Source organism: Lissotriton helveticus, chromosome 7 (genome assembly GCF_964261635.1).
Source record: "Lissotriton helveticus chromosome 7, aLisHel1.1, whole genome shotgun sequence".
Classification (NCBI taxonomy): Eukaryota; Metazoa; Chordata; class Amphibia; order Caudata; family Salamandridae; genus Lissotriton; species Lissotriton helveticus.
The window spans coordinates 1,725,917,251-1,725,943,228 of record NC_136068.1 but is presented as its reverse complement, the minus strand read 5'-3'; the positions used below and the strand labels follow the sequence as shown (position 1 = coordinate 1,725,943,228).

The window sequence follows — 25,978 nt, the reverse complement described above, 5'->3', positions numbered from 1 at the left end:
CTCCACTCTCCACTCCCTATGCACTCTCCACTCTCTATGCACTCTGCACTCCCTATGCACTCTCCACTCCCTATGCACTCTCCACTCCCTATGCACTCTGCACTCTCCACTCCCTATGCACTCTCCACTCCCTATGCACTCTGCACTCTCCACTCCCTATGCACTCTGCACTCTCCACTCCCTATGCACTCTCTATGCACTCTGCACTCCCTATGCACTCTCCACTCTGCACTCTCTATGCACTCTGCACTCCCTATGCACTCTCCACTCTGCACTCTCTATGCACTCTGCACTCCCTATGTACTATGCACTCTCCACTCCCTATGCACTCTCCACTCCCTATGCACTATGCACTCTCCACTCTCCACTCCCTATGCACTCTCCACTCCCCACTCTGCACTCCCTATGCACTCTCCACTCCCTATGCACTCTCCACTCCCTATGCACTCTCCACTCTCTATGCACTCTGCACTCTCTATGCACTCTCCACTCTTCACTCTCTATGCACTCTCCACTCCCTATGCACTCTCCACTCTCCACTCCCTATGCACTCTCCACTCTCTATGCACTCTCCACTCCCTATGCACTCTCCACTCCCTATGCACTCTCCACTCCCTATGCACTCTCCACTCCCTCGAGCTCCACTCCCTATGCACTCTCCACTCCCTATGCACTCTCCACTCCCTATGCACTCTCCACTCCCTATGCACTCTCCACTCTGCACTCCCTATGCACTCTCCACTCTGCACTCCCTATGCACTCTCCACTCTGCACTCCCTATGCACTCTCCACTCTGCACTCCCTATGCACTCTCCACTCCCTATGCACTCTCCACTCCCTATGCACTCTCCACTCCCCACTCTGCACTCCCTATGCACTCTCCACTCCCTATGCACTATCCACTCCCTATGCACTCTCCATGCACTCTCCACTCCCTATACACTCTCCACTCCCTATGCACTCTCCACTCCCTATGCACTCTCCACTCCCTATGCACTCTCCACTCCCTATGCACTCTCCACTCCCTATGCACTCTCCACACCCTATGCACTCTCCACTCCCTATGCACTCTGCACTCTCCACTCTCCACTCCCTATGCACTCTGCACTCTCCACTCTCCACTCCCTATGCACTCTCCACTCCCTATGCACTCTCCACTCCCTATGCACTCTCCACTCCATAGCACTCTCCACTCTCCACTCCCTATGCACTCTTCACTCCCTATGCACTCTCCACTCCCTATGCACTCTCCACTCCCTATGCACTCTCCACTCCCTATGCACTCTCCACTCCCTATGCACTCTTCACTCCTTATGCACTCTTCACTCCCTAAGCACTCTTCACTCCCTATGCACTCTTCACTCCCTATGCACTCTTCACTCCCTATGCACTCTTCACTCCCTATGCACTCCCTATGCACTCTGCACTCTCCACCCCTTATGCACTCTCCACTCTCCACTCCCTATGCACTCTCCACTCTGCACTCCCTATGCACTCCCTATGCACTCTCCACTCTCTATGCACTCTCCACTCTGCACTCCCTATGCACTCTGCACTCCCCACTCTGCACGCCCTATGCACTCTGCACGCCCTATGCACTCTGCACGCCCTATGCACTCTGCACTCTGCACTCCCTATGCACTCTGCACTCCCTATGCACTCTGCACTCCCTATGCACTCTGCACTCCCTATGCACTCTGCACTCCCTATGCACTCTCCACTCCCTATGCACTCTCCACTCCCTATGCACTCTCCACTCTCCACTCCCTATGCACTCTCCACTCTGCACTCTCCATGCACTCTCCACTCCCTATGCACTCTCTATGCACTCTCCACTCTGCACTCTCCATGCACTCTGCACTCCCTATGCACTCTCTATGCACTCTGCACTCCCTATGCACTCTCTATGCACTCTCCACTCTGCACTCTCCATGCACTCTGCACTCCCTATGCACTCTGCACTCCCTATGCACTCTCTATGCACTCCCTATGCACTCTCCACTCCCTATGCACTCTCCACTCCCTATGCACTCTCCACTCCCTATGCACTCTCCACTCTCCACTCCCTATGCACTCTCCACTCCCTATCCACCCTGCACTCCCTATCCACCCTGCACTCCCTATCCACCCTGCACTCCCTACCCATTTGCTGTTAATCACCTTTGCAGCACGGACTTTATGGCCTCTGATGCTCTTCCGCGCTTTGCAGTGCGGTTAGGATATGAAGCGCTATATAAATTCAACTGTAATGCATTACGAAAAATGCCAAACCATGAAAAAACTCCCTGTTGCAAATCTTATGAGCAGTTTTACAAGTGTCTCATGAGGGGCACGAGATGCTTAGCCCATACGAGTCTATTTAGGCCGTTTGGGTACTGGACACCCGCAGTTTTAAGGACATTATTAAAACGGACTGTAAAGTCGAACTGAAAGAATGAAAAGTTATGCATGCTGCAACAAAGGGGATCAGCCGAGCAATTTCACATCAGACAAACCACTGCGGAGTCCTCACTACAAATAAAGGGGCAAAAACTACTTTTAGCGCCCATGCACTTGATGAACAGCCAGATCGTGGCCTGTGTCTTCATCATGTATTTTTAACCAACGTACACTGAATTCACGTGCTCCACCACTAAAAAACAAGCACTCACCTGGGCTTCCTCGCATGGAATGACCAAAACAAACACAGAAGGAAAAAAAACGAAACTCCGCCCACCGCCGCGATGACGACATCGCAGAGGCGGAGAGGGAAAAAATCGCGGGAACGCCCCCGAATCTGGTCCGGCCTTGACGGACAGATCCGGCTCCCAATGGCTAGCCTCCATTTATGGAGCTAGCTAATGGGAGGTGGGGGACGTTCCGATAGCCAATATGGTAAACAAAAGATTTCACCTGCGCGAACTGCTTGCGCAGATCGCCAGGTCGAAACCTAAAAAACAGGAGGCAGGAAACAATTAAAATAGATTTTAAAAAGGGGGCACCCTGCTAAAATATAAAGTGTGGTGCCTGTGCATATTTAAAGTAAGTGCATGGCAGCCAGCGAAGTGGGTGCCATGGTGATAACAAAAAAATAATGAAATCGAGCTACAATATAAAATAAATGATGTAACAAAACTGTAGTTGGTCGGTGCTTCTTGCGATACAATGTAAGTGATGTAGTAGAGCACCAACTAATAAGGAGCCAGTAAACAAGCCTGATGCAGGAGTCAGCCTATGGTAAGCAGCAAGTGGGATTACATGCCATATACTGAGTACAACAGGTCTTGCAGGCAGCACATATGTGCGTATGCTCGTCTTAAAAAGGGGATCCTGTGACCCATTATCCAGATTACTTTTAGACCTATGGGAGACTTGGATGAAAGACAAATCTGCTGCCCTGCTGCTCTGCTGCAAGAAGGACTGCCCAGTTGCTCTGTTGCCTGTCTGTTCTGCCTGCCCTAACGACTGCTCTGCTGATCTCCTGATATGAACTATTGGGACACAACATAGTCTCCTCTGCACTGATGCACATCAATGCAGGACCACGGATCACAGCTTATTTTTGGTGGCTTGGGAAGAATTGACCCAGAACGATGCATCTGGATTCCGATAACTGGCCCCACTTGATGTATCTCAACTCAGTGTGATGCATCTCGGCACACATTTTCATAGCACCAGTGGCTTCAGCAATGCAGCACACGCAACTAAGCACAATGCGCCGCAACGCCCACATCGCAGATCCCGATCAATGACCTCACCAGCATTATTTGTTGCGTGATGCATCTCGATGCAGGACTTTAAGCTACAAACTCCTGTCATCGGCTCCTCATCATCCGTACAGGGCAGGCCACTGGTAGAACTACACAGCTCGACAGTGGACTGAAATCGGTCCTGTATCTGTCCAACTCTCGATCTTTGTGTCTTGGACCCAGTACACCATGGCCAGATAACCACAATTGCCACTTCCTGCTTCTAAACACTAGGTTTCCACAAAACATTTAAAATTCCAACTCTCTGGTTCTACTGATTAGGTGTTTGTCATTTTGATCTTAAATCGTTTATTAAATTTTGATCTATTTTTTGAGGGAATGGTGCAGGATTTTTCTTGTGCTGTGTTTTCACTTTATTACTGTTTGAAGTGTTGCATAAATACTTTACATATTGCCTCAACATTAAGCCTGACCTTCTTTGGGCCAAGCTGTCAGAGGGTCGAGGTTATTTTAGTGACTTTTTGTGGTTCCCACTGATAAGGAATAAAGTTGTTGCTTAAGTAGGGTTTCAACCCCCTCAACCAACAACCTGATTTCTCATCACTTTGGTGACAGCATTGAGATTCTGTACCTGTGTTTGTGCTGTGTCAACAGTGATTTTGTGTAACACTAAAATCCCATATAAGTAACTTGAAACCAATTTGAGTTTTCAAGTCCCCTTGATTGACTTTTGTGTTTTTTTCCAAATTCACTCTCATTCTGCCTGACTCTTTGTGCTAGTCACCATACCTGAAAGAAGAGAATTTGGTCTCACCAATCTGGAGAGCTACACAGTGGCTCAGCTCAAGGAGTTCTGTAAGGAAATGGGGTTTTCCACAAAGAGCACAGTAGCGGCCTGTGGTGGGAGTGCTGCTGGGTGCTGACGTGGGGCGGGGAGGGACAGGGTGGGGGGTAGTAAACTACGGATTACGGCCGATTAGAGTTAAGTAAACATATAAATAATTAAAACGAATTTTGTTGCGCGCGCTGCATTGCCAAATGTGATGCAGCGCACACATCCGTAGTTTACTGCCCCCCACACTGCCCCTTCGCCGCCCCACATCAGCGCCCGGCAGCACTCCCACCACTGGTCGCTACTGAAAGAGCATCAGAAATATTGGAGCTCCAGAAGGCTTCAAGGAGTGGAGGCTCACCAGTTGCTGGCAACAACAGAGGACCTGGATGAGAAGTCGAGTATAGAAGGGCAAGAGGAGGGCCTGGATCATTCAGGAGAACCTGGGCACAGGTCTTGCACTGGAGATGAGAAGGACAACTTGTCTCTTGGATTGCCAAACTATGAAAAGCACCGCCAACAAATTTTCAATCTCCACCATATGTGGTTAGTAAAGTCTAGAAGCAGTGAATGTTTCAAATTAAAGGACGCTGTATCCGTAAATGCAAAAAAGTTCAAGATTCCTTTAATGATCCAATTGAAATGCCAGCCAACGCGTTTCGTTCCGTCAGGCGGAACTTCTTCAGGGCTGTAAATCAGAGAATAAAACATACAAAAAACCCCAGTGAATACTTCAAATTAACATAAATACACTCGTGAAACATTATACAAACACATAAAAGATAAACATAACATATACCAACGACAATACCCAATTTAAAAACATCCTGTTCACATAAAAGTTGCAGCATGTATCAACACATTATTTTCTCCCTTTCTTTGGGTACTAATATTCCACGATTGAATGCATTGACATTATTATTGTGCACACTCACATTGTCCAGAGACAATTAGCAAAAAGCGAAAGTGGAGAAAAATATACATACATATCCATTCTTTAGGTCACATGTTAAAAATTAGTTATTAAAACACTAATCGACAAGGGTTTCTGCATTTGATTATGATTAACGGAAACAGCGTCATTCTTATTCTGATTGTCCAAGTCTAAACATAGACCTGTAAACACAACTCTGCACCACATGTTAGCATATCTAGACCAGCTTTATAAACTGCTAATATCAATAATGTTTGTATGACCACATGGTCCTAGGGGATGCACCACTTCCTACAGTAAATTATGGTCTAAATGCATATGTGCCAATACTACATCAGTGATACTGTAAACTACACATCTTGTTTTGCTTTGGCTCGAGCCTTCTGAATCTGTGTTCATTCCCTTGTGTCTTTGTTTTTTGTACTTGATGATGCATATATCCATATTTATACACTTTCCCTTATTGCCAGTAGATGGTTTGTCTTATCTCACTATTTGTTCTATTTAGAACCTTAATGTATATATTTGTCTTCCCCTAAAGGCACTACTGTTACTTTTTGATTTTATCATGCTTGGATTGATTGTCTGCAGCCTTGATGTTGCCGGCCCTGATCTTATATGGAGGAGCGGCGACGTTCTCCTATCCTTAAAATCATGTATTACTATTAGTAAAATAGAATATAATTACTCATTTTTGATTGGAACATAAGAGGTCTATCATAATTGTAGTTACGTGACCCCCAGCCTACATCTTGGATGTAATGTTTTTGGAAGTCCTTTATACAACTTATCCAACGTTTTGTGATCCGATGAAACCGACATTAATAACGTTGCGTTTTATAGACTACATCCAAATATATAGCATTAAAGATTTCTCGGCCAGATATTTGCGTGAAGTCAGAAGAGATTATCGATATTCTAGCCAGGTTAACACAAAAGATAGAGCTAACGTGAGTCCTGGCTGACTAGCTTAAAATGGCGCCCGCATTAGTTCAAAATATAGTGGTAAAGGTTGTGAGACTAAACGTCACTGACAGGTGGGCCGGGATTGGGTGTTTTTAAACCCACCGGAGGCAGGGCGCCTCGCTACTTTTGCGGGAAAAGATCCGGCGTGTGGATTGCCAAGACGCCAATTGGGGGTCCCATAATTTGACCCTGACAGGTAAGAGCTATGTACTAATTATCCACATTGGGGACATGTATTAATTTAACTACCTCGGTGTAGCGGGTTGCGGTTTCCTTAGCGGGTGTACATGATATGTTATGGGGTGGGAAGCGTTAAATAACTGCATGTGCGTTCGGGACATGCTGGCTAAAACAAATAACGCCAAGGCGGGTTACACCCAACACATCGGCCTTTTCATTAGTTTAATTTACATTTTTGACGCTCATTTTAGGGACACGCGAAATGAAATTACATTGTTAAGGTGGGTTGCCGTCTTAACAGCGGATTTCCCCTGAAGTAGTAAGCCACATTCATATGTGTTTATGTGGCTTACCTCTGGGATAAGATAAAGGAAACACGAAAAATCTTGCTAAGACGGGTTGTCCTTTAAACAGCGAGCCCTTCACAAAGTGTAAACAAACACGTGTTACTGCCCGTTTCCATTCGTGCTGCCCATGGCCGTCTTATACTAATCGATTACATCTCTATGCCGTGTCCTGTAATATTGGCAATGTGGATTTCATGCAAGTTTACTGAATTCGAGTGTGCCATTGTTGGGGGCCACTGTGGAGGGTTGTTTTGAGCCACTCTTTCCGGCCTTGTATTGATGGTGTCTGTGGAAATGCATGAGATTTATGACTTAGACTATGTGCGGAGCTGATGTTGTAGCTCATGGACACCGATATTTATATTGATTAATTTCCTAGGTTACTGCCTAAAATAATTGGAAACTGTGAATCACATTGAGAACATAGAAGACATTATTTAAGGTAGGTGACCTACATTGCCAATGTTCCAAACGAGCCTTTGATTGGCATGAAAATAGACATACTAATAATGTAGAGCTTTAATCATGAAAATATATACCATTTTTTTAGGGTAGTACCCTTAGGACAAGCATTTAACACTATCAAGAATGAGGATGGAGAGATAGGAATAATTTCCGAGGAACATACCCTTCAAAACCGTAAGGTAGAGAAACATATATATCGATTATACACTTTACTTTGTGGATAATGCAGACAAGATCTCTATGAAGTATATGTGTTTGTAGGAAAGGGTGGGATCGAACAGTGCCCTTACATGTATTTTCACTTGATATAATTTTAGGTGTATTTTACATTATAAACACATTTGGCGAAATAATTGGCGAGAGACTTTCTGATATACCAATAAGAGAGTAAACATCTTTGAATCTGGATCAAGCCCGTATATAAATGACTCATATTGAGGGTACCTACTCGTGTCCCAATCGTGATATTGTGATTTGGAAGATCAAGACGCCTGACTACACTTATTGCGGTAGGGGAAACTTGTGTTTCCTATTCCTTTCCTTTTTGCGATTCGCATGTGTCTTATTATGTAATCATGACAAATTGATGTGGAGGGGGTTGCTGTTTTTTCTGTGAGGCCGGGGCCGGCTCTAGTTGTGGCTGGGACCAAGAGGTGTCCTATACAGGTGGACTTCATGCAATAGGTTCCAAGCATTGTCCCTAATGGGGATAAAATCAAAAATCAAAAAAAAAAAAAAAAAAAAAAAGGGTCCCCTAGGACCATGTGGTCATACAAACATTATTGATATTAGCAGTTTATAAAGCTGGTCTAGATATGCTAACATGTGGTGCAGAGTTGTGTTTACAGGTCTATGTTTAGACTTGGACAATCAGAATAAGAATGACGCTGTTTCCGTTAATCATAATCAAATGCAGAAACCCTTGTCGATTAGTGTTTTAATAACTAATTTTTAACATGTGACCTAAAGAATGGATATGTATGTATATTTTTCTCCACTTTCGCTTTTTGCTAATTGTCTCTGGACAATGTGAGTGTGCACAATAATAATGTCAATGCATTCAATCGTGGAATATTAGTACCCAAAGAAAGGGAGAAAATAATGTGTTGATACATGCTGCAACTTTTATGTGAACAGGATGTTTTTAAATTGGGTATTGTCGTTGGTATATGTTATGTTTATCTTTTATGTGTTTGTATAATGTTTCACGAGTGTATTTATGTTAATTTGAAGTATTCACTGGGGTTTTTTGTATGTTTTATTCTCTGATTTACAGCCCTGAAGAAGTTCCGCCTGACGGAACGAAACGCGTTGGCTGGCATTTCAATTGGATCATTAAAGGAATCTTGAACTTTTTTGCATTTACGGATACAGCGTCCTTTAATTTGAAACATTCACTGCTTCTAGACTTTACTAACCACATATGGTGGAGATTGAAAATTTGTTGGCGGTGCTTTTCATAGTTTGGCAAAACATTGGTTTTCCCAAGGATTTGGGATATACTCTCAGGGCAGGGAGTATTTGAAAATTGCACGCTATTTGAAAGATTGAATGTATATGAATATTGGTGATTTTTGAGTTGGTGCTGTGTAGCTGTGAAAGTGGTCCACTGCCCATATTTCTTTTTGTAGAAAAAACTTGTCTCTTGGAGCGGAGCTCAGGGCGACAGGCATTGTGTGCTCGCAAGGCCTGTCCCCAGAGGAGCTGACAGATAGGAGGGCTGAGAGGGAATTTCCATTGCAGATAGCCAAACTTAAAATGGAGGAAAATAAACTGTCCATGGAGAAAGAGGAGAGAAAATGGCTATTGAAAGGAGCCTTGGAGAGCTGAATATTAGAGTCAGGCAAGCAGAGTCTAGCAATAATAGTGGCAGCGACAGCACAGTGTCCAATAGAGCCAAAAAGATCCACATCCCTAAAGACCTGGAGCCTAGCTATTTTGTGGGGTATGATGTTTTGAAATGGTTCTCAGGTAAAGAGGTATCCCCAAGGAAGGAAAGGGCCTCAGAGGCGATTGGCTGCAGATTGTCTGGAATCATATGCCTACAATGGGGTGGGAAACCTTGCTTACAAGACATAGCTGACCAGATGAGGCATGCCCCTATGAAAGCCATTTTTGTTACTAAATATGGGCTCACCCCAGAAAAGTAGAACATGATATTTAGGAACAGTCAGGAACTGCCATACCAGCCTTGGGTGAATTTTCCGGATTACTCCAGCAAGGCCCTTAGATGGTGCTTGTTTTTTCCCTTCATTTTTGCAGTGAATTTGCTGATCCACCTGCGATTGCGCAACAAAATTAAAAAAACATTTTTAACCCCTGGCAGGCTCCCTGTGGACCCCACTACTGGACCTAGGGTTAGGGTACTCCTACCCTGCCCCCTTTTCTTTATTTAAATGTTTTCTGGGGGGACTCGACTGAATCCGTGTCCCAATATTGCTGCCAAAACTTACGAGTTGAAGTGTTTGGAGCCAATCATATACCAGCACGGAGACTGTCAGATCCATGGAGAAGTCACGACACCTAGATATACAAATTTAGTTTTCAGTTAATAGTTTGAAAAGTACCAAACAGATTTACAACAAATCACAAAAAACAGGCTTTCTAGACCAAGAGCTAGCTTTCTGCCAAATTTGGTGTGGTTCCATCCAGCGCATCGGGCTGTAGTCATGTTCAAAATTTCTATGGGAATTAACATGGGGAAAATGTTTTAGTCCCCCCCCCCTTTTTCTCAGCCCTCGCTTGACAGATCAACCCCAAACTTTCAACTCTGCAGCTGAACTGTGTGTGATATTGGTTTTGAGAATTTTGTGAAGATTCCTCAAACGGTGCCAAAAATATTGTCAAAACAAAAAAAGTTCTTCCTATGATAAGTAGGGCTTAACTATAACCACCTACTGGCTACTGCTAGTAGGTAATTATCTATCTATCTATCTATCTATCTATCTATCTATCTATCTATCTATCTATCTATCTATCTATCTATCTATCTATCTATCTATCTATCTATCTATCTATCTATCCATGTGTGTGCATACAATATGCACACACACATACATTAATATTATAAAGGTGCATGGAGGTTACCCTGTGTAATGTGTAAAGGCACACTGTATGACATGAGTGGCAAAGGCATGGGTGCAGTGGTGTAGCAAGGGAGGTTGGAGGGATTGGTCCACCCCGGGCGGCACGAGTTTTCGAGGCAGCGGCCTCCAGATTCCCCCCTGCTATTTCATGTGGCTGCCTGGTGGCAAAAGCAGTGACTGCCATGGGCGGCACTAGGGTTAGCTAAGCCACTGCATGTGTGCTAATGACTGATATTTAATGATGTTATCAGATGGTCACAAACCCCTGTATAATTGGTGATGTAAGTGCTTTAAGTGGTGATTGGACCTTAATGTTGCTTTGAAAGGAGTCACTTCACTACCCAGCATGCTAACCGAATGTGCCGAGTATCAAGGTGCACAAGAGATACTGATATTTCTACTCCACAATGTACAAATCATACAATTTGGCAATGCATTTTGCTTTACCATGTAAAGGAATGTTGGAAGAGTGAGCATTTATTTAAACAAGCAGTATGCAAACATCAAAAAGCACATGCCAAAGGAATTTATAAGGCCTCCCATAGTGCATACCTTGTATTTGTCTTATTACCTTTATATTCTGTATCCAATTTTGCTCCAGGAGGGCTTGCCCATCCCATATTTTCAGAGTGTAAACCAGGAATTAATGTATGTGCAGTATAAGTAAATGCGGTTATCCTTAAAATCTGGAATTAACAGTGTATATGTGGACCAATATTGGACACTCCTGATTTATATTTATATTGATATATGGATGAGTCAAACAATTAGTGAAATGTCATATCTAAAGTGTATCTAATTTTCTATGGTCTATTTGTTGTTTAATTCACTCTTTGTTATCTTTTAGAGCTGTCCAGCAAAATGATGGGCCTTTAATTAAGCATTCGTCAGACAAGTATTTCCAGAAGCGCTTTATTGAACAGCTACGCATTTTATTATTCAAAATGGACTACAAGCAGGGAGCATTTTTGTCCACACTTCTACAAGGTACTTGATTATCACACTTTAGCAGATTTTGAGATTTCCATTTCAATGCAGAGAACAGATATGATCTTATGTTTAGATCTTACCTACTTTTCGCTGTTTCTGTGCAGCAAACAACAGATATGAACTCATGTTTAGATCTTGCCTACTGCTAGCCGTTAGCTGTCGGTTGTTGTAAGAACAATGCCAATATTTGTATTGGGCTTTGGGTGACCTCTTTGCTTAGCAGTGATTGGCACGCCATGGGAGTGCATGCATTTTCTTGCTCTCTTCCATCTATGCTGTTTCCTACCTCAAACACCCACCCCATATGCTCTGCGTTGCTCACCCAACCCCCCCTCTCTTTTCCTCAGATTTTTTTTATTCCCCTGGCTCACGTTACTTTGTTGCTTTCCCAGCCCACATTATCCAGTACTAACCCATGTGTACTTCTCTCTCCACATGACCCTCTATTGCTCATATGCCTCTCCAGTTGTGATCTTTTTTTGTTTCGTTCTCAAAGGTCCTGGTGGCTGCAATTTGCTGCCAGTTTGTTCCTCTAATAAAATGAGCTTCTGTTCACATTCAAGTCATTTTTTAGGTCGAGCCTAGGCAGCAGGCATGCACTGTCCGTAAAACCTGCTGTATTCGATAGAGGACTTTGCTCCCGCCTGATAACTTCTCATTGGTTTCTTGCAGTGTTGCTCCTATTTGCAGCTTCCTAACGTGTTCCCGCAGTGATGTTACTTCCATTTTTTCGCCAAGGAGCACTGCCCAAGTTCTGTGTTTTCACCAAGAAGCACTGCCTAAGTTCCGTTTTCTTCCACTTCCATTGTTTATCCGTTATTTCTGGGGACTCTTTTTTCAACATTTTGTAGCGTGGCATGCAACGATTATTTTAAAATATTGCGGCCGCGTGGCAGAGCACCAAGTAAGCGCCAAGTTGCTCGGTTTACTTTCTACTTCTACACCTTTATATGTATCAAAAATTAAGATTCTCCATGTTTAAATATAAGAATTTTGCTCTGTAAAAGAGGGCTTTACAGAGTGTAAACTGGGGCCCTGGGGAAGGGCATCTATGTCATCGTGAGGTTGTGCCGCCGGCAGCAAGCACAAACATACATGTTAAAATTTGCTTTTTATTGCCAAGGAGAATGCACCTCTGGACAAAGGCCCTTGTCCAGAGCAATGTTTGCTTTGTGTATTTTTGTCTTTCTCCTTCAGATCTCTCACCTCCAGTGACATGCTCTTGGACGTTATCACCCATGTTATTGCAGATGCTGCCGCTGAAGAGATGTGTGGGATGGGTGAAGCCCACAACATTAATAATCCTCCACTTCTTCGTCTGCGTCCTGGACCCGCTACTTCCATTGGCCAACTAATTAAAGAGCATGAGTCCCTTTTTCATGAACTTCAATTACATTCAACTCAGTTTCCCTCCAATGGAGATACCTCCCGACGCCTGCTTACTCCTACGAACGGGAGCCTGGCTACCAGCCTCCCCCGGCTCAGACACTGTACTTGTGCATCGCACCTACCCAGAAGAGGGCTATGGCAAATGGCATTGGCCAAGCTACCATCAGCCGTGGCAACAAGAGATGCATCGGCCACTGCCAGCCCCACCATTACTGCAGCAGAGCCACTACCAGCCTGCATGGAAGTAGCAGCAACCCCTGCCACAGCCAGTACAGCAGCACTGTGAGCACCTGCTGCCCCAGGAACCCCCCTGTACCCTGCCTAACCTGACCCTGCTACCGAACTGCAAAGGCAAGGAACAGGGAGTGCTGTACCTGCGCTTGAATAAAATGCACATCTTTGCGGTTAAGTGAGCCCCTCTGCTGGACCAACGTGATCCTTGCTGGGAAGCTAAGCCTTTACCTTAGCCCACCCTGTGCCTAAACCCACCACAGCTTAACTTCCTGGGTGTGTTCTACAAAAGCATTGCATTTTTTACCTACTACTGGTAAACTGCAACATCCAAAGGCATGCCAGTGGTAGGAGGACTCACTTTGGTCTCCTCCCCACCACCCTTTTTGTCACCTCGGTGTGCCCTTTAAAAATATCCCATCCTAAAAGGGGAGATTACAAATCTCACTGCTCCATACTGCAAGGCTTGCTCTTGTAATGCCCTCAAAGGCACACATCTCCTCCTCTTCCACCAAAACTCTAGCTTTCTAAAAAGCTGAGATGCTTCCCTTCCCGTCACACATCCCTGGAAAGGCATCATCACAGTTAAAAGGGCTGGTGACTCTGGGCCTCATGTATGAGAAGTCATGCATCGCTGCGTGAAAGCAGTGATGCGTCACTTCTCAGTGTGCACTCCTTGCGACATGATTAATGCGTCATGTTTACTGTCTGACGCATCATGTCGCAAGGTGTTACAGATACGTCAGTATTTCTGACGTATCTGTATGGCGCAAAATTGACGCATTGCAGGAGTGTGACAAAAAAGTTACGCAACTCCAGCAATGTGTCCTTTCACATGGGGCAAGCACCATGTAAAAGGGCCTGCGTCAGACTTACGCCTGCTGTGAGGCAGGCGTAGGATATTGACACATTTGCACCCTAGAAATGGCACAGTGAAATCTGGTAGATTTCACTGCATCACTTCTACAAGGCTTGATTATGTGGGATCGCCCACCCTGCATACATTATACCTGACGCAGGTATGTAGCGCAGGGGTTTACAAAGTGACGCATCTACTTAGAAGCGTCACTTTGTAAATAGGGTGCAACAGGAGGCATGTTTTACGCCGCCGATGCGTCACAAAAAGTGATGCAACGGAAGCGTAAAACTGTTGCAGGGCCTCATAAATAAGGCCCTCAGAGTTTACCTGAAGTGCGTTTTCATCTTCCAGATCACCTATAGGCTGATAGAGTGCTCAAAATAATAACCTTAATGCCCTTAAGTCACTCACCACGTTAGACTTTACCAGTGAAGCGCTTCCCTTGTTTTCTCTTCTTTCTTTGAGCAGCACTGTTTTCCCGGGGTGGGGAAGTGCACCCTTCCTAGAGCTACTGCAATGCCTAGTTAAGGTGTGGAGTTGAAAACATTTGATATAATCCTAATCATCTGTTTTCATTATTTTAGTTTATAAAATGTGTACCATGGCTGTGTGTCTAAAAATATGGAATTGTAAACCATACTGCTCAAGTTTTGTAAAGATATAATCAATAGACACTGATATCGGTCCCTTCCGGGCCCCAGAAGTCATGTCCTTAACTATTCAGGAAAAAACACTAATTGATTTCTGAATAATAAATGTAAAGGTTTAAGGCTTTACTCAAACCTGCATTCGCTATAAGTGTTTGCTTTTTCCAGGATGTTACTTTTATTTTTTTGGCATCATATTACTCTTGTCTCTCTCCCTTATAACCTTGTTTCCATTTTCTGGTTCACCTTTTCCTTAACACCTAGTGATGACAAACCTACCTTCTTGATGTGAAAAGTTAGCCTGGCGTATGATGTCCACTTTGCAGTGGGCACCTTGCACCAGTCTAAATGACCCTTATTGATGGTGGTTGTAAAGTCAACCTTATAGACAAGCTATCCTAGTGGTAGCAGGGACCAGCAGTCTTAGGCTAAAACTTCAGAGAGCTTGTGAAGCCAGCTGTTTTACCATATATAATCCCTTGAATACCAAATGAAAGGACACCACATTAGGTATATATCAAATATATATGTATTTATTTCTAACACAACCCCTCTGGACTCTTTATGAGGTCAGAGATCCAAATACATCACAAGTTACTCATTAAACATACTATAAGTTGCACAAATACAATTCTGCCCTAGGGGTCTCACGAAGCATATACTAAGTAAGTGGTATAAGGACCACTTCAGGAATAGTGAATAGGCCTAGGGCCTAGGGAATCGCTGGGGCTACACTACAGAACCAAAGGTTAGGACGTAGGAGACCCACGGAAGACGCGTGCAGTGTGGGAACACAGTCGCGAGTTACCATAGAGTTATAATGGGAACGTAAAAGTTACAAAGTAGTTGAATTCAGGATGGACTATGGTAAAACCCTTTTAAACTAGGAAATTTCGAGAGTCAACACCCACAGGAGCACCGGAGTACTCAAGTTACCTCACTCGGGGAAGCCGGGTGCATAGGTGTCTTTTCGTGTCAGGTTTTGTTGCTGTTTCCTATGGAGAGCTGCAAGGAAGTGTTGCAGGCGACCAGGAGAAAAGTGTCCAGGTGGATCCAAGGGTGGATCCAAGATGAGAAGAACCTGAAAGCAGAAGGGACAGAGTCTGGGTCACTAGCCAATGACCAGGAAGGAACCAGGAAGGAACCAGGCGATGTTGAGTGTTTCAGGTGAAGAAGGTGAAGTTTGTCTCTGCAGCCACGAGGACCAGGAGGTGTCGTCGATGACCAGGAGCTGGATTCGAGCTGTCCTACAAAGGATCTAGTTGACTGCGGCATCGGTGTCCAGATTGGACTCAACAAGCCTTGTCAAACACAATCCACGCAGGAAGGGAAGATGGGCTTCAGTTCAGACCAGAAGGTCTGGGGAGCTTATCCTCTGCAGGGAAGCTGGAGCAAGCCAGGAGCAACCAGGAAAGCGGTATAGTTTCAAAAGGAAGTCTTCAGAGGGCCCACTAGCAAAAGGGGTAGCAACCGGGAAGACGTGTCGAGCTGAAATGCAAGAGCAGGCCCCACGCGGCACTCGTGGAGTATGGAGGGCTGAGCTTCAGTGCAACTGGGGCTCGGGTCTGGGGCTTCTCAAACCCCAATGCACAACTGCGAGGGTGCCTTGGTAGTTGCACTGTTAGCAAAGTGCAGGTAGTCCAGGGTGTCTAGTCCCACGTCTCTCGTGTCCGCCACGGGTCTCAGCTTTGCTGTGGATGTGGATCGGAGTCAGAGAAGTCTGGAAGTTTAGTTCCTGAGTCGCTGAGTCTTCGGGTTCTGGCAGGAGCGTCGACAAAGCAAACCGGCAAGTTACTGGGGGTGCCTGTTTGCACAGGGTGGTCACTCCTTGACCACAAGGGAGATGTCTTCAGTCTGCTAGTCGGTATAGAACGTCGAAGGTCCTAGAGTTTTGTTTCAGAGTTTCAGTCCAGGATAATCAAATGTCTCTAGACACAGCTCCTATCTTTATTCTGATTTTACGGGCTGGATTACCTGCTAGGTCCCTCCTATGGGTGGACCCTGAGAAGGGGGTGGTAACACCCCTTTCCCTTTGTCCAGTTTTGCGCCAGAGCGGGGCTGGAGTGCCCCAGCAACTGGTTTGAACCAGGCTATGCATGGCGCTCCTCGTGTGCCCCAGGCAGTGCCTGGAAAAGCATCTTTCCATTCAACCCACACTGCCCCAATACACTACAGGCTGACAGGAAACCTATTGTCCAGGCCTCCCTTGCCGGAGTTTCGTCCAGCTGCAGGAGGTCTGACTCGTGTCTGTGGCAACAGCATCCATTTTGTGATGCTGAGGCTTTGTTTAACTTTAACCTGGTAAAGCAGTAACTACATGTCTTCTCCTTCTAGAAGGGTGGAATGCTACCCCTGCCGCCAGAACTGGCGGGGGGGGGGGGTAGTATTCCAAAGTGTTTGACACCTTACATGACATGTTTTGATAAAGCCAAACCAAAGTTAGCATTAACTGCGAGGATTATAATGTACTTAAGAGTATATGGTATGGCTATGTCATAGAACAGCTATAATGACATGGTTCCGAAAGCTGCAGAGGGGGTCAGCTCCTGCTAGGGCACCCTCTCACATAAAACCAAGCACTCTGCCTCCAGGATTGTCGAGGCCTACCATAGGAGTGACTTATAAGTGCATATGTGTCTATATATAAGGTAGATATAGATATACTATATCTAAGTAAGGGGTGATTACACCACCTTACCCAAGCTGAGTGATCAGCCTCTGGTGTCAGTTTGGATGGCCAGCCAGGGGTTCCATAATACATGCTGCAGCCCCTGGTAGGCCTGGCCTTGTATGCACCTATGCCCTGGGTACCTATGGTACACTATACAGGGGCTCACAAAGGTGACCCAAACCCAATCAGGTATGTACCTAAAGTACATGGTATCAATTTAGAGAGAGAACAGCTGGGCTGTGGGTCTGATTAGTAGGCCCACAGCCACACTAAAGTAAAAAAAAAACAGAGAATCACAGCAAAAAGTGGGGGTGACCATAGGAAGCAGACCCTACTCTCCTACACTTGATCCATTTCTTAAGGTTCTAGTGTTGTTGCTGCCTTAAGATTCACCCACTTTAAAACCCCTCGTGCATGGGTGGTAAACCCTTCCGCATGAATATTTCAATGTAGCCCTCCAATACGTAACATAGGGTTGTCTTCCGGAAGGTGAGTTTCCTGCAACAGTGTGATATCAACGTCAGGTCGTGGCATGTAGCTTACGTATTTTCCTGTGGTCATTGAGGCCTCGCACGTTCTAGGTGAGCGCACTTAGTGTGTCTAAGCCTGTGTCCCTACGGGACCTACCAGTATCTGTAATGGACTTTCACGTGCATGTTTCATCAGACCGTACTTTACTATAGTTGTTGTGTGCAAGTTCTGTGTGTTGTCACAAAGTGTAAAAGTAGCTGAAAGAACCATTGCGAGTCTCTTTAACTTCCCTCACCCCTCCCACGCCAGGCTGTGCCCAACAGTACTTGGACGACAAACACCCACAGACCCCAACCAACAGTTGGCATTTGCTCGTAAGTAGACTCAAATAACCCACAGGATCCAAGCCCACCCCCATACAAAACTCAAACAGTGTGATTAACGCGAGGGCAGATGTTGCATGCCAAGTAAGTGAATGTGCTGTAGCTGATCCCTGCACAAACTCCGCTCCACCGCCCATGTCAAACTTGCATCAGCAAATAAAGCAACCCCGCAACAGCATCTAGAACTCCATACTGGGGCGCTTCCCTGCTCACCATCCTCCCCACTGAGTATAAGTAACAACATACTGGCTGTAGAAAGAGTAGGCTTCAGGACCACATCGCAATGGCTCTTGAGCACTGCACTCGACAGTGTCGGAATCCCAAACCCAGGCGCACCATGTCCGAAAAGTGGTACGGCCAGGAACTGAAATCACTAAAAAGGAAATGCACTATGCTCGAACACAAATGGAGGTCAGGTCAATTTACAAAAAAGAACTGTCGCAATATACTAAAGCCATTAGGAAGGCAAAAAAGGACTACTTTTCTAATGGAATTTTAGAGAATAAAGACTCCTCTAAAGAGCTCTTTAAAATAGTCAAAGAGCTATGTAGCCCGCCCAGCTTATCATCTAATCTGATTCCCTCGCAAATCAGTTGCGACAAAATGAACGACTTCTTCTGTGAAAAGATAGACAAGATCTATTCTTCCTTCCCTAATCCCGAGATGGGCTCCCCGGTGGACCACGAGCCACCCACCTCCCATGCCCACTGTACCAGCTTCGGTCCATTCTCCGAAGAGGAAGTGGGCAAAGCAATGCTCGAAATTAAATCCGGCTCCCCCTTGGACCCTTGCCCACACCATATTTTCCGACAACTCATTCCTTTAATTTGCCCTGCAGTTACCCAAGTGCTGAATCACTCACTAGAAGCAGCAGAATTTCCATCCAGCTGGAAGAACGCCACAGTCACCCCCCTTCTAAAAAAAGCAGGTCTTGATATCAACAACCCAGCCAACTATAGACCCATCTCCCAACTTCCCTATTTGTCAAAAGTCCTAGAGAAACTGGTCAACAGGCAACTGGTCAGTTTTCTCGAAACGAATAACCTCCTAGACATTACACGAACAGGTTTTAGGGCCAACAACAGCACAGAAACTACTCTCCTGGCCGTGCTTGACAACATCAGAATGCATGTGGACCAGGGGAAAACAGTTGCCCTAATCCTGTTGGACCTCTCGGCGGCATTCGACACTGTCCCACACAATCTGCTCCTGGAAACCTTAGCATCTAGGGGCATCAGGGACAGAGCACTGGGATGGCTGTGGTCAGGCCCGGACTGGCAATGCCGGGCACCGGGCAATCCCCCGGTCGGCTGTGTAGAGAGCCATCCGGGCTCTCACATACATTGTATCCTTACACGCACGCACGCACACGCAACCTTGGGGCGGGCTCGCCCCTCGGTATAAATAAACAAGCGGAAGACCGCTCGGGGTCTTTCCGGCTGAGTGCAAGCAAGTGTTGGTGTAGTTATTCAGTGCATATACATACACGTGGTAGGCCCAGCCTCACCACTCTACATTGGCGACGAGGCCGGTGTACCTGGACCCGCGTGTGTCTGCCTCGCGCGGCGGTGCCTGCCGCTGTGCTGCTCTGGCCCCGTGCGCCTGAGACCCGCCCACGCGTCTCCCGTGAGGGTGCGCCTTCGGCTGGCGGGACTCGGGACCGGCGGAAGCTGACGTGCGGCTGGGTGAAGGTCCTGCGGGTGAGTGCTCATCTGCCCCGCTTGCGCGGCCCCTGCCTTCCGCACTCCGCCTGCCACCGCGGAGGAGGCGCGCCTGCTGACTGCAGGCCCGGCGAGCGCCACGTGACGACCCGCCCTGGGCCCGCCCTCGCTCTTCGGAGCTGCCGCGCATGAGGCGCCCTTGCAGAGGCGCGCGCTAGGCACGACGCCAGGCCCCTCCTGCTGTGCTCCTGCCCTCGTGGGGCGAAGGGACGTTCTCACGGACTGTGAGTCAATTACTGGGAACATTTGAAGGTGTCAACACGATAAAAAAAAAAAAAAATAAAATCAAATAAGGGAAAAGGCAACAAGCATTGGCACATGCAACAAGGCATCTCCATTCACATTGGCTCCCACAAGGCCGTGCATCATTGTCCTTGCCGCCACAGCTGGTCCCTGGGGTCCTATCCATCGCCACTGCTGACTCTTCCCGCGTCACGCCCTAAGGCGCCTCGAAACGCTGCGTGGCCTGCGCCCCTGCCCTGCGCCTCACGCCGCCGCCATCCCGGAAAGCACCAGCAAGGCCAGAGTGACGCCTCGCCATGAACAACGGCGCTCCAGGAGCGGTCCAAGACGGGGCTGGCCAGCCCCCCCAGCAGCAGCCAGCTGCGCCCGCCGCTCAACCACAGGCTCAAGCACAGGCCGGAGCAGGCGCCCCTGCGGGTCCTCACGCACCCGCGCCCCATGCGCATCAGCACGCCGGCGTAGCACCCATACCGCCATTCAGCGAATCAGCAGACCCGGCAACGGCGGCCGTCCGCTGGAGAGCATGGGTCGGACGCCTCAATCTGTACTTCAGGGGCACAAGAGAAACCGACGGTACGGTGAAGAGGTCGCTCCTCATTCTCTATGGGGGTCAAGAGATCTATGACTTATTTGAATCGCTCCCGAACACTGGAGCCGAGGACAACTATGACGCCGCAGTCGCGGCCCTCAACGCGCACTTTGACCCTCAGTTGAACAATGATTTTGAAAAATTCAAATTCAAGCGCGCATGGCAGCTGGACTCCGAGTCAGTCGACATGTACTACACTCGACTCCGACGGCTCGCGAGCACGTGTCCCTTCATCAACCCTCGCGACGAAATCAGGGACCAGATCATCGTCGGCTGCAAATCTAAGTTGCTGAGAAAGCTGATCCTCCGACAGCCGGGGATCACCTTAGACGAGATCCTCATCCTGGCAAGGTCGCACGAGTTGTCGGATGCCCGGGCGGAGGAGATGGAGGTCGCGCTGCGCACCCCGGTGATCGCCCCGTCTGGGGCAAGGGCCCCGGCCATCAAGGAAGAGCGAGTGGAGGTGATCCAAAGAAGATTCCCGCCAGCAAGGCTGCGGGGTGGCCCGCCAAGGGACAGCCAGTGCGGGTACTGTGGTGTGGACCATCCTTCCACGGCCACGTGTGGTGCCAAAGGCAAGACGTGCCTCAAGTGTGGGCGCATGAATCACTTCGCTGCTGTCTGCCGGGGAGGGAAGTTCCGGGCAGCAGGCCCGCGCGCCAGAACAGTGACCCAACGAGTCCGACAGCTGTCTCTTGACCAGGAGAGACCCCCTCCCGACACGGAGGCTCAAGACCGCCGGCCCAGATATGAGGACGACGAAGACGATGAGGTGTATGTCATCTCCTACGTGAGCCGGGCATCCACGAAAAGGCGACCGCCTCCAATGTGTTCCGTCTCAGTGGACGGGACGAGTGTCAACGCGCTGATAGACACCGGGGCGTCCGTGAACGTCATGGACTCGGACCAGTATGAGCGCATGTCCCCAAAGCCGACGCTAGCACCGTCCGCGGCACGCATCTACACCTATGGCGGGACAGAGCCCATGCCTCTTCGTGGAGTGATTCAAACCACAGTAGTCAACGGAGAATATTCGACTGTGACCAGATTCCACATCACCGAGGGCAAGAAAGGCACCCTCCTGAGCTGCCACACAGCAGAGGATCTGGGACTGGTGTTTTTCGCCAACCAAGTACACCAGGCTCACGCTGACTTCATGTTAAAGGACTTCCCAGAACTGTTCAAAGGCCTCGGCAAGCTCAAGGGTAAAAAGTTTAAGCTACACATTGATGCGACGGTGAAACCTGTCGCTCTCAGACACCGGCGAGTACCGTTTAACCTCAGGCCCCAAGTTGAGGAAGAGCTTCGCAAGCTTGAGAAGTTGGGAGTGATCGAGAAAGTGTCGGGCCCGACACCCTGGGTCTCGCCCCTGGTGGTTGCCCCAAAACCGAAGCAGCCGGGAGCCATACGTCTGTGCGTGGACATGAGGCTCCCCAACACCGCTGTCAAGCGCGAACGACACATCACCCCCACTATGGACGATATTATAGCTGACCTCAACGGGGCGAAATGGTTTTCCAAATTAGACCTCAACTCCGGATATCACCAGCTGGAGCTAGAGCCGGCTAGCAGGTACATCACCACGTTTTCGACGCACGTGGGGCTGCGTCGCTACACTCGGCTCAGTTTTGGCGTCTCGTCGGCCGCCGAGGTCTTCCAGAACGCCATTCGCGAGGTGCTCTCCGGACTAAAAGGGGTGATCAACCTGAGTGATGACATCCTAGTTTACTCAACGACCCTAGAGGAGCATCACGCCAACTTGAGGGCGACTCTGCAGAGACTCGCCGATAGCGGCCTCACCCTCCACCGCGCTAAATGTGCCTTCTATCAGGAGTCAGTGGACTTCTTTGGATATATCTTTACGAGGGAAGGCCTTAAAGTCGACCCTAAGAAGGCCGAAGCCATCAAAGCGGCCAGCACGCCTAGAAGTCAAACAGATGTCCGCAGTTTTCTGGGCATGGCCACGTACTGTGGCCGGTTTATCCCGAACCTGGCCGACTTAGCGGAGCCTCTCCGTGCCCTCACCCGTGCTGATCAGAAATGGGACTGGACTGCTGCTGCACACAAGGCGTTCCAGGCCGTCAAGGCCAGTCTGCTTGACAATACCGTCATGGCCTACTTCCAGCCACGGAGACGGACCGAGTTGATAGTCGATGCCAGCCCAGTGGGACTGGGAGCCGTGCTGCTGCAGGAGTATGGGCCGGAAGAGTGGAAGCCTGTCGCCTATGCCAGCAAGGCCCTGTCCGACACGGAGACCAGGTATGCCCAAATTGAAAGGGAGGCGCTGGCCATCAAGTGGGCATGCCAGCACTTTCACCTCTATCTCTGTGGACAGGACTTCACGGTGGTCACAGACCATAAACCCCTGTTGCCCCTCTTTGCGGGGACATCCCGGCTTGCTCCCCCACGCATCGAGAGGTGGGCTGTCCAGCTGCAGGGTTACCGGTTCAAGGTGGTGTTCAGGCCAGGAGCACACAACCCTGCCGACTACTTGTCGCGTCATCCGGATGTCACACCCCCACCGGCCCTCGATGCTGAAGGAGATGAAGTGGAGGAGATAGTGCACATGGTCACCCTAGCGGCGTGCCCCGAGAACATGTCGCTCCAGGAAATTAGCGACGCCACTGCGACGGACGAGACCCTGGCGAAGGTTAGGGAGGCACTCGAAGGAAATCGTTGGGCCCATTTCCTTGATGGCGCTTCGTGCCTCCGGCCGGAGGTGCGTCATGCCAGGCAGCAGCTGTGGCAGATACGGAGTGAACTTAGCGTCGGAGATGAGGGGGTGGTGCTGCGTGGGCACCTCATCGTCATGCCCGAAAGCCTCCAGCAACGAGCCCTGAGCCTGGCTCACGTGGGACACCAAGGGATGGCAAAGACCAAGGCCCGCCTGAGGAGCAAGGTGTGGTTTCCCGCGATGGACAGCCAGGTGGAAGCCATGATACAGGCCTGCCACGCATGCACGATCACGGGCGGAGACCCTGCCCCAGCGCCCGTGCTCACGGAAGAAGCGCCCCAGGCCCCGTGGGCTCAACTCAGCATAGACTTTGGCAGTTTTCCAGACGGGCGGCACATGCTAGTGCTGGTAGACTCTTTTTCCAAATTCCCAGTTGTGGAAGTCATCGCATCCACTGCGTTCCCGCAGGTCAAGAAAGTCCTAAACCGAGTGTTTGCTACGATGGGGCTTCCTGAAGAAATCAAGTCCGATAATGGGCCCCCCTTTCAAGGGAGAGAGTTTCAGGCTTACTTGGAGGCTCTCCGGATCAAACATCGGAAAATCACACCCCTGTGGCCTCAAGCCAACGGGGAAGTCGAGAGGTTGATGCGGACATTAAACAGAGCGCTGCGGATTGCGGTGGATAATGGCGAAGACCCGGAGGCCGCCCTGGACGACTTCCTTGGAGCCTATCGGCAGACACCCCACTCAACGACAAAGTGTGCTCCCTCTCATGTTCTGTTCAAGCGAGCTCCAAGGGATGGCATTCCCACTGTCAACACGTGGGTGCCGGGAGAAAGGGACGCTGAGGCCATACAGGCCCGGCGACAGGCCACCAACATCAAAGCAAGCGCACATCGGCATGCCAAAGAACCAGCCCTCCGGCAGGGGGACACTGTCGTTGTCAAGGATCGCCATCCTGGGTGGAAGTTTCGGACTCTTTTTGAGCCAGAAGTGTGGACAGTGGAGCGAGTGCAAGGGACTATGATTACAGCTAGGAGGAATGGCCAAACCGTGACGAGGAATGCCTCATGTTTCAAGAAGGTACTGGACAATGTCAATGTGCGTCAACGGACCGAGGGAATGGAACATGGAGACCAAGAAAACATGGACTTTGATAATTGTTCTGATCCAACTCCTACTCTGCCGCGAATGGCCACCCCACCAAGGCCAGTGTCACCAGGCCCTGCGGCCGGGCGGAGTCAGCCAAGGGTCGAGGATGCGAGCGAGGGTCCGAGGACAACCCCGGCTGGGGTTGTCGAACTACCTCGGACCCAGGATCGTCGCTACAACCTGCGGCCCAATCCTAGGCCGAGTCAACGGTTGTTGGACTTTGCTTGTTCGTCTCCATGAGTAAGAGACTATGAATGTGCCTGCAGAAAGAGACTAAAATAAAGGAGGGATGTAGAGAGCCATCCGGGCTCTCACATACATTGTATCCTTACACGCACGCACGCACACGCAACCTTGGGGCGGGCTCGCCCCTCGGTATAAATAAACAAGCGGAAGACCGCTCGGGGTCTTTCCGGCTGAGTGCAAGCAAGTGTTGGTGTAGTTATTCAGTGCATATACATACACGTGGTAGGCCCAGCCTCACCACTCTACAGGCTGGAGGGGGGTGGGGGCCGGTTTTCAAAAAGGGGGCCGGTTTTATGGCTGGGGGCCGATTTTCAGTCCGCCCGTTACAGCCTGCGACGGTCGGACTGAAAATCGGCCCCCAGCAGCGTCACGTCACTACTTAGAAGAAGCCACATCACCTGCACATCATTCATGAGACTCTCGATGCAGGCCTGCCTGCTGCCCCAGCCCCGGCCCCCGAGTAGTTACTAGCGCCGGCTCCGCCGCCAGCAAGCCTGATTGACCGGTGTGCGTGTGTGCACTGTCTGTATTAGCAAGTGTGCATTTTGTGCGGAAACGGAGCGAGGAGGAGGAGGTGTCTGTGCGCAGCGCGCAGAATTATGCCCTGTGACCCCTGTCTCCTCCTCTGTCGCGTCTGCGCGTGGGCCGTGGGCGGCGCACCTCTCTAGGGTGCGGCTGTATCCCGCATGCGCATTGGGCAATAACTGCGCGTGAGTCTGATGAGAGGAGCAGAGGTGCGCACGGACGGACTAGTTGAAGCGGCCCCTGCATAATTGTATTCCTACAGTGAGTGTCTGCGACTGCCATAGTGCCACCCCGTGACCCCACCAACAGCAGTCAGCAGCAGGCCTGCCGCAATGCATATTTGACCACCATGGTGCCGTAAATTCAAATTGCAGAGGCCTCTGCACACTACCCAAAACGTTGCGCAGCACGGACACTCCCATGGTGCAGGCCTACAGCATCTGCACCAGACACGACTCCAGCTCGGTATCGGCCACGCAGAGATGATCGGTGAGCAATGCTTTGTGAGCGGCCCTTCACACGTCGTCCTCGCAAGGCTGCTCCAGCAGCGAGAAAGCCCAGGCCTGGCCCCCGAAACATCAGAAACAAGAAGTAGGCGACCAGCATCAAGCAATAGAGCAGGCAAGGGTTGGGCCATAGCACTGTTGGTAGCGTACTCCTCTGCACCCTGGGCTAGTACCCGCCGACG

At 48.9% G+C, this 25,978-nt stretch overlaps 1 protein-coding gene across 2 annotated transcripts in view; it reads left to right on the top strand.

Annotated features, from left to right (window-relative positions):
* The window catches only part of LOC144770707 (B-cell receptor CD22-like), a 255,878-nt gene that overhangs the window by 15,841 nt on the left and 214,059 nt on the right, over window positions 1-25,978 (top strand). For both annotated transcript variants that reach the window (XM_078655435.1, XM_078655433.1), the window contains exon 2: window positions 11,347-11,486. In XM_078655435.1, coding sequence (XP_078511561.1) covers window positions 11,444-11,486 — 43 coding nt within the window. In that variant the 5' untranslated portion in view covers window positions 11,347-11,443. The remainder of the gene's footprint in view (window positions 1-11,346; window positions 11,487-25,978) is intronic.